Here is a 10,011-nt window from a genome sequence, read left to right on the forward strand (position 1 = left end):
CTCGTCTTGCTCAAACTGGTCACCTAAAAGACACAGTATATAAGAACCAGTCATGGAAACCCTTGTCATCCATTTGAAGCACTCGTATGATGTTGGGACTTACCTTCGACCTGGATAATGATAGGCTGGGACTCTATCTCTATGTCACTGACTCTCAGTCTACAGCGGTAGTCCCCAGAGTCAGCTCTCTGGACATGAGTTATGCTGAAACACACAAGTAGTGGAGAAATTTAGCAATCCTGACATTTCAGAACCACCTGATTTATAATACTGATTGCACTCTCTGTGTCACTTTGTGTTTGTGTTTCTATGCTCTGACGAAGGTCGACTGTGACCGGAAGCTTGGCATTTTAATTGCAAAAAATTGCAAGGATCTAAGTATCGAAATGCTCTTTTCTTCACATGCTGTGTCTGCCATGAATGTCTCCTGCTCACACCCAAGTCCTCCCATCACAGTTACCTGACGGTGGACAGCAGGGTCATGACCCCGTGTGTGACAGTCTGTAGTTCGTTGATGACCACCTGCAGGTTTTCAGCCAGCTCCATGTTGTTCTTCCACCACAGCACGGTGAGGTCCAGGTTGGCGTCAGGGATGTCGATGGAGCAGTTGAACTTTGCCTCGTGGCCCTCGGATAGGTGCACCGAACCCACCGTAGACTTGAACCTGGATGGAATCAAATAGAATAGAATTGAGTTGAATGAAATGGAAGTTGAGTAGAGTTAAATGTTGTTGAATTTTACGGTTGCAAATGAAATCACATCAGTAAGATGTGATTTAAACCTCAGAGGATAGCTCACGTATTGATTAATACAAATACTTATTCCCAAAGGGGTTCAGAATGGTAAAACAAATAACATCTACCTAATGATAATAAAAAAGACAACAAGACAAAAGTTACAACAACAGCAATACAAACAAGTGATTAATAGATAGTAACCTCAGCTTCCTGATGTGGTCCTGGCTGAGGTGGACCCTCGGGGCATGGGCTGGTACGATGAAGGTCTCGGGGGATACAGTGGGCTGGGAGGACCGACCCTGACGTCCTGGCATGTGGGGGGAGACCCCGCCACGGCCACGTCCTCCAGAGACACGGTAAACATAGGGACTCCCATGACGCTCAGCTGTATGTGAGCAGGAAGGGACGGTCATTTCCAAAGCCTGATACAATATTATAGACCATCTCTGTCATTTCTCCTACCTTAGATCAATAGTCAATAACTTTATATACTGTATTTCTCACAACAACAAAAAACACAAAATAACGCCACAGCGGGATTGGAGAATAATCTGCAATTGAAACTAACATTTCAGTTCCCTACATTTAGTATTTTGCCCTCAGAGTTAGAACTACTCAAATGATTCAAGCCACCACCATTAGCCTAACTCAATGGAAACAAACTGTATTGAGATTGTATAGGAGGGGGTGGAACAGCTCATTTGCTATTCAATACCACTCTGCATTTGTTTCTCCCTATCCCTGTGCTAAGGAAGGAACCATACAATGTAAGCAGAGGAATCTCCCAAATATCTGGACTATTTCAGTCATTTTTCTCATCAAAGTAATATTCATATAGCCTGATCCCAGATCTGTTGGTACAGTCTTGCCTAAACAGTAAAAAACAGATATGGGACGAAGCAAATATGTGTATGGCAATATCCTTATAAAATATCAAGACAGGCTACTGCCACTTAGCCTGGTCCCAGATATGTTGTTGCTGTCTTGCAAACTCTGATGGTCACAGTTCAACAACCAGCACAGATAAAGGACCAGGCTAGCCCTCACAACCACAAAAAAACACATGAAAAAAATGACTTGAAAAAAAACACCTTTTGTTTTCAGACGTGTGAACATATCACGTAAAAATGTTCATGTAAAAATATATATATATGTTTGTTAGTTGAGATTTTCACACAAGTCAGAGACGTGGTTTTCAGACACGTGAAGTTTCACATGTACTTTTCCTGGCGAATTTGTTTTTTGCTCATGTGACATTTTTTTTTACATGTTAATTTTCACCACTTCCAGCTACATCTGGTTTCCCATCCAGGGACCAACCAGGACCAACCCTGCTTAGCTTCTGAGGCAAACCAGCAGTAGCTATGTCGCTAGAATGAATGTGCCAAAACATGGAACTGGGAAAGAGAGGCAGCAACGGCCAGGATAACATAACCAAAGATAGAGAAAATTGCAGGAAAGAGGGAGGTGTTTTATTTAATCGCAGTATCATTAAAGAAAAATCACTGAAAACTATTTTTTTGCATCTATATACAATTAATTTGTTCTCGCATTTTGAAATGATTTCCATGCAATATTTTGTTTGGCTATCCATACTTTTGGGTTTATGTTTTGCTTTCAAGATCAGTCTGTTTGTTTGCAATGCTAAGAATTAAGTTCTCGACTTTAGATGTTTTACTTGGTATTATTGGCACAAAAGTAACTCCCTCACTAGAGGATTTCTCCATATAATATCACTATTACTCTTAAAGGTGTTTAAAGCAGCAATCCTTAATTGAAACATGAACAAAGTGTTCTCCCCACCACAGTTTCAGTAAAAAGCTGAGGGATGGGGCTAGAGAAATGCAACCACTCTCAACCAGTCCACGCTATGGATGCAAGGACTGACCATCCATAATATCAAAATGATAGTTTTAAACATGCTTTTAGGCTATACAGTGAACTTTTTACATTTACTTTATTTACAAACATTGGAGTAAAACAAGCTTATATTTTGGCTTCTGATGGAATATACTCATGAGGCATTTACATTATATTCTTTAAAAAATCTATGGGTACATATCATTAATTTACAAGTCCAAAATGGAATGTTACAACTGAGGATTGCCCCTTTAACAGGAAGTGACCTTCATACAGCAGAACTATGTCGCCATTTGAAGGTCATCCATTAACCTGCCCACCCCAAAAATGATTCTGTACACTGTTCCGTGAATGTCACACAAAATGGTTCCCTTGTCCCGCATTTGGGCTTTTTAGATGTGGTCACCCTAATTTAGTGGTGTAAAGTACTTAAGTAAAAATACTTTAATATATTACTTAAGTCGTTTTTTGGGGTATCTTTACAGTACTTTACTATTTATATTTTTGACAACTTTTACTTCACTACATTCCTAAAGAAAATAATGTACTTTTTACTCCATATATTTTCCCTGACAACCAAAAGTACTCGTTACATTTTGAATACGTAGCAGGACAAGAAAATGGTCAAATTCACAGACTTATCAAGAGAACATCCCTGTTCATCCCTACTGCCTCTGATCTAGCGGACTCACTAAACACACATGCTTTGTTTGTAAATCATATCTGAGTGTTGGAGTGTTCCCCTGGCTATCTGTAAATGATGTCTGAGTGTTGGAGTGTTCCAATGACTATCTGTAAATGATGTCTGAGTGTTGGAGTGTTCCAATGACTATCTGTAAATGATGTCTGAGTGTTGGAGTGTTCCCCTGACTATCTGTAAATGATGTCTGAGTGTTGGAGTGTTCCCCTGACTATCTGTAAATGATGTCTGAGTGTTGGAGTGTTCCCCTGACTATCTGTAAATGATGTCTGAGTGTTGGAGTGTTCCCCTGGCTATCTGTAAATGATGTCTGAGTGTTGGAGTGTTCCCCTGACTATCTGTAAATGATGTCTGAGTGTTGGAGTGTTCCCCTGACTATCTGTAAATCATGTCTGAGTGTTGGAGTGTTCCGCTGACTATCTGTAAATCATGTCTGAGTGTTGGAGTGTTCCCCTGGCTATCTGTAAATGATGTCTGAGTGTTGGAGTGTTCCCCTGACTATCTGTAAATGATGTCTGAGTGTTGGAGTGTTCCCCTGACTATCTGTAAATCATGTCTGAGTGTTGGAGTGTTCCCCTGGCTATCTGTAAATGATGTCTGAGTGTTGGAGTGTTCCCCTGGCTATCTGTAAATGATGTCTGAGTGTTGGAGTGTTCCCCTGGCTATCTGTAAATGATGTCTGAGTGTTGGAGTGTTCCCCTGACTATCTGTAAATGATGTCTGAGTGTTGGAGTGTTCCCCTGACTATCTGTAAATGATGTCTGAGTGTTGGAGTGTTCCCCTGACTATCTGTAAATGATGTCTGAGTGTTGGAGTGTTCCCCTGGCTATCTGTAAATGATGTCTGAGTGTTGGAGTGTTCCCCTGGCTATCTGTAAATGATGTCTGAGTGTTGGAGTGTTCCCCTGACTATCTGTAAATGATGTCTGAGTGTTGGAGTGTTCCCCTGGCTATCTGTAAATGATGTCTGAGTGTTGGAGTGTTCCCCTGGCTATCTGTAAATGATGTCTGAGTGTTGGAGTGTTCCCCTGGCTATCTGTAAATGATGTCTGAGTGTTGGAGTGTTCCCCTGACTATCTGTAAATGATGTCTGAGTGTTGGAGTGTTCCCCTGACTATCTGTAAATGATGTCTGAGTGTTGGAGTGTTCCCCTGGCTATCTGTAAATGATGTCTGAGTGTTGGAGTGTTCCCCTGACTATCTGTAAATGATGTCTGAGTGTTGGAGTGTTCCCCTTACTATCTGTAAATGATGTCTGAGTGTTGGAGTGTTCCCCTGACTATCTGTAAATGATGTCTGAGTGTTGGAGTGTTCCCCTGACTATCTGTAAATGATGTCTGAGTGTTGGAGTGTTCCCCTGACTATCTGTAAATGATGTCTGAGTGTTGGAGTGTTCCCCTGACTATCTGTAAATGATGTCTGAGTGTTGGAGTGTTCCCCTGGCTATCTGTAAATGATGTCTGAGTGTTGGAGTGTTCCCCTGACTATCTGTAAATGATGTCTGAGTGTTGGAGTGTTCCCCTGACTATCTGTAAATGATGTCTGAGTGTTGGAGTGTTCCCCTGACTATCTGTAAATCATGTCTGAGTGTTGGAGTGTTCCCCTGGCTATCTGTAAATGATGTCTGAGTGTTGGAGTGTTCCCCTGACTATCTGTAAATGATGTCTGAGTGTTGGAGTGTTCCCCTGACTATCTGTAAATGATGTCTGAGTGTTGGAGTGTTCCCCTGACTATCTGTAAATCATGTCTGAGTGTTGGAGTGTTCCCCTGACTATCTGTAAATCATGTCTGAGTGTTGGAGTGTTCCCCTGGCTATCTGTAAATGATGTCTGAGTGTTGGAGTGTTCCCCTGGCTATCTGTAAATGATGTCTGAGTGTTGGAGTGTTCCCCTGACTATCTGTAAATGATGTCTGAGTGTTGGAGTGTTCCCCTGACTATCTGTAAATGATGTCTGAGTGTTGGAGTATTCCCCTGACTATCTGTAAATGATGTCTGAGTGTTGGAGTGTACCCCTGACTATCTGTAAATGATGTCTGAGTGTTGGAGTGTTCCCCTGACTATCTGTAAATGATGTCTGAGTGTTGGAGTGTACCCCTGACTATCTGTAAATGATGTCTGAGTGTTGGAGTGTTCCCCTGACTAAAAAACAAGAAAATGGTGCTGTCTGTTTTACTTTATATAAGGAATTAGAAATTATGTATACTTTTACTTTTGATACTTAAGTATATTTAAAACCAAATACTTTTATACTTTTACTCAAGTCTTATTTTACTTGAGTCATATTCTATTAAGGTATCTTTACTTTTACTCAAGTATGACAATTGGTTACTTTTTCCACCACTGTCCTAATTCCACCTGTGGAAACATCTTTTCACATGCGAGGAGAATAACATTATTTCAACCCCAGATTTCGAAACTGCTTATGAAACTGCTAATGAACTTGCAATTCTACATGTGAACTGAGATTTTCACATGTGAATGTTTTTAACATGTGACACTGCAATTTCCTCACATGTGAAAATGTGGTGTTAACATGTGAACTCTAAATGTATACATTTGAAAATATGGTTCTCTAAATGTATACATGTGAAAATATGGTTTCAATAGTGAAATAAATGTAAGCTCATACATTTGTTTGTAAGGGAACTGACACCAGCTTTCACTGGGACAGAAAGGAAGGGGGGAATACCAGCAGTTCAGAGGTAAAATAATCTGTTATCAGAGGAAGCAAACTGTTTTGCCTCCCTGGAAGCAATGATCCACTTTGTTAGTGATGCCAGAGTCCAAAGGCCAAATCTGTTCTCTCACTTCTCCTCTTCACACGGTGTCGTAGGCTACATACCTTACACAAACCTAGAGAAGCGGGTGAAAATCGATACAGTAGAGCATCGCAATATTATTTGTGTAGTTTTTATATCGATACTGTGACTCCAAGAATCGATTTGTAAAAATAAAATAAACAAATAAAAGTTTTTGCTAGGTGGTTAACGTTAGCTAGCGCTAGTTGGCTGTACCTGCACCAAAACTCTCGTATACAGGATTTATCATCCTATAACTCAGGGGTACTCAACTCTTACCCTACGAGGTCTGGAGCCTGCTGGTTTTAAACATGAGAGGAGGAGAATAAAAGAGGGATTAATCTATTCAGCACTGAACGTTTGTCCTTACCATAGGTCCCTAAAAGAGTCAAGCAGACATCACTGATCAGCGAAACCCTTAACAATACATCAAAACACTACACTGCATTGAAACAAAAACGGCACATTGGAGTGTGGGGCTGCCCGACAGGTTTGTTCATTCCAAGTAACTGGTCAAACTTAGAATCCTTCCAGGCTATTTTTAATCAGTACCATCTGGATTTGGCTTCATAAAAGCCCGACAAGCATATACTGTAGGTTGGGATTAAAGTTACACTCTGTAGGATAATGTAATACCATAAGAGAGTGTTCAGGGGCCCCTACAAAAACATAAACAAATGGATCACATGGGATTTCCACATGCATATAGCATTGGATTTATATAGGCCTATTTGAAGTGTTCAAGGTATTTGATGATAACAACTTTACTTTTGTCCAATCAAAACAAAAACATAAACAATTGAGTACTGGGGGCTTATCTTAAGGTAATAAACAAGTACTTTTAAAATTAGCCACATTTATAGACCATTTGTAACCCCCACTAAGGATACATGTAAATGTATGTTTCAAAATTTTTACCAAATAAATACATTCTCACAAGAAATCACTATATGGAATTAATTTACAATCGAACAAATATTAAACTCAAGTTTCAAAATGAAAAACAATGAAACATCGATAATGAATTGCTTGAAAAAAAGCAGTTGATTTTCATCAAAGACATAATTAACTTTTTGACAGAAAGAGTTGTTCAAAGTTCTCCAACCCGCAAAAATTGTTACATTGTAACTTACCACTGGCCAGATTCCCCCAAATGATGCCAACACTGGTAGAAAGTAAAATAGTCCATAGATGTATCGTAGTTGACTTTTTCGCCATAGTTAAGAATGTGCAATGCGCAGACAATAGGATTTTATCCGCTACCACCTCCTCTCCAATAAATATGAAACTATTTTCTAGAAGTCGTACGATCTGACACGTTACCACAAATAGTTATCATTCTCATTTCTCAACATCATTGAATAACACAGACATTTATTTTGCTCTAGAATCCAAGCTGTTTTCTTCCATATAAGTGCTTCACTATAGCAGCACAAACGATGACGCCACATGGTATGGTAAATCAAAACCTTCAAAATAAAAGCCGGGATTATAAAAAAGCTAAGCATTGTAGATAACTCATTAAAAATATATTGAATTTTAATCAATGGCCACTTTTATTACGCCAAAAAGAAATGTATGGAAACAAATAACATGTATATTTCTTAAAACCAATCATGAAAAACATGCGATGTTATGTTCAGAATTTGTCTGTACAGAGAAAACATTTCTACCTGACCCAGCTAAAGTGGGATGGAAAATATTCAATAGGGTCTCTACTAACCAAATGTGTGTAGTTTTGGAGGGGGACTGTGTTATATACATATGCATTTATGCATAAATTAACGTACTGTTGCTGTGAATGTCAGTTGGAATGAAAAAACACCATAACTACCACGTTTCAAGGTAAGACCCAGATGCAGACAACGTCGAATTAACAACAGTTTATTCATCCAAAAGGGGCAGGCAAAAGACAGGTCAAGGACAGGCAGGGGTTAATAATCCAGATAGGTGGGGCAAAGGTACCGGACGGCAGGCAGGCTCAGGGTCAGCAGAGGTCAGTAATCCAGGTACGTGGGGAAAGGTACAGGAAGGTACAGATCAAGGTGTGACAATAACACTTTTTGTTGCTTACCCTGTTTGCTTCCTGTGTGGAATACAACTACATCCCATGGTAGACTTCCATGCACTCATGCGTTGTCCTAATGGAGGTGCCAAATATCCATTATTGATATTTTTGAGGCAGTATCCAAGGAAAATCATGGCGCTATATGTTTATTTCACCCCAATTATGCACAGCCTTACAAGAATTGTCTTAACCCCACCTTGGTCGCAATTAATCCAAAGGTTTGCTTATTGGATTTGGGTTTAGGACTGATTCATGGATCATATAGCCCATCTCTCCAAATTGTCAAGTGATTTTTACTTGGCCTTTGTCTTAATAGAAGTCCTGTCAAATTTACAGTATTTATTCTCTAAAGCATTCTTATTAGAGGGCTCTAAAGCAGTCTTATTAGAGGGCTCTAAAGCAGTCTTATTTGAGGACTCTAAAGTAGTCTTATTAGAGGGTTCTGAAGTAGTCTTATTAGAGGGCTCTAAAGTAGTCTTATTAGAGGACTCTAAAGCAGTCTAATCAGAGGGCTCTAAAGTTGTCTTATTCGGGGGCTCTAAAGCAGTCTTATTAGAGGACTCTAAAGTTGTCTTATTGGAGGGTTCTAAAGTAGTCTTATTCGAGGGCTCTAAAGCAGTCTTATCAGAGGGCAATGTGAATACTTTGTCACAATGGAATACGAGGGTTTGTTTTATATGAGTTATCAGAGAGAAAACGACTACGTAATGCATTTAAAACTTTACAGAAAATGACTTTGCAAGCGTTAATATACTGTGTACTAATAGTTTAATATTCATTACATTTAACTTGTAAATAAATTAGATTTTCATTTTAATAACAAAGTTTGTTTCTTGTGTTTCTTTTGTTGTTGTTGAGCACGTATTAATTTCATGACTGTGACAAGTACCACATTCTTTAAAGCTGTGTTGCTGGATAGGCATGAGTCCCCCTCCAAAACTACACATATTTACTGTTCAAGTGTATTGCATTGGGGACGATGGAGAGGGAGGAGTGAAAAGCCATCAGCAGGCCATGCTACAAAGTACCCTTCTAAAAAGAAACCAATAGAGATCCTGCTGAGTATTTTCCATTCGACTTTAGCTGAGACAGGCAGAAGTTTTCTATCTACAAGTCAAAATGTTTCCCATGTATAGTCTATTACAATGTATTGCATAGGGTGCAAGGTATGTACAGTGTATGTACGACATGGTCCCCCTACTAAACTTCACATATTTAAATAATACAATATTTTAAATAAATATGTAAAATGATCAATTTTTGTAAGGTGGTTGTAGTATTTTAAAAAACTGTTTTACTGCACTAGAGTGCTATTTTTGTAGCATTTCTTTGAAGGGAAACTCTTATTTAAAAAAATAAAATCTCTTTTTTTTGCACTGCCAGCATAATATCCTGTTGCTAAGAGAACAATAATAAACTCCACGATCAGAAAATATATTTCTCTGACTACATTGTTGTACTATTCTGCCAGCAGCACAAGTTACAAAGTGATGTATGGTAATAAGGAAACCTTCAAAATATAAGTTTCAAAACATTTCAATGTCGATAACTTATTCAAAATATTGTAAATCGTCATCAATGGCCAATGCCATGGTGCTTATAAGCAAATGCAAGAAGGAATTCATTAAATAAATCAGAAATATGTTTTTAAAAATATTTTTTAAGACCACTATTGAAAAATACAATGTTCAGAAATTTACTGTATATTCACAATATTGGGCTGTAGAAAAAAAACTAGTCTTTGTACTGATGTAAAAGTGGGGTTGTGAGTACTCAGTAGGGTCTGTAGAATCTATATACAGTACTAGTCAAAAAGTTTAGACACACATACTCATTAAATGTTTTATTT

General features: G+C 38.8%; 1 protein-coding gene across 2 annotated transcripts in view; it reads right to left on the reverse strand.

Moving 5' to 3' along the window:
* The window catches only part of mertka (c-mer proto-oncogene tyrosine kinase a), a 42,542-nt gene extending 35,015 nt beyond the window's left edge, over positions 1–7,527 (reverse strand). For both annotated transcript variants that reach the window (XM_064950262.1, XM_064950261.1), the window contains exons 1-4: positions 7,228–7,527; positions 939–1,122; positions 461–664; positions 104–204 (exon numbers count right to left, since the gene is read on the reverse strand). In XM_064950262.1, the coding sequence (XP_064806334.1) occupies positions 104–204; positions 461–664; positions 939–1,122; positions 7,228–7,312 (574 nt within the window). In that variant the 5' untranslated portion in view covers positions 7,313–7,527. The remainder of the gene's footprint in view (positions 1–103; positions 205–460; positions 665–938; positions 1,123–7,227) is intronic.
* Positions 7,528–10,011: the final 2,484 nt, after the last annotated feature.

Source organism: Oncorhynchus masou, chromosome 31 (assembly GCF_036934945.1).
Source record: "Oncorhynchus masou masou isolate Uvic2021 chromosome 31, UVic_Omas_1.1, whole genome shotgun sequence".
In the NCBI taxonomy this organism is placed as follows: Eukaryota; Metazoa; Chordata; class Actinopteri; order Salmoniformes; family Salmonidae; genus Oncorhynchus; species Oncorhynchus masou.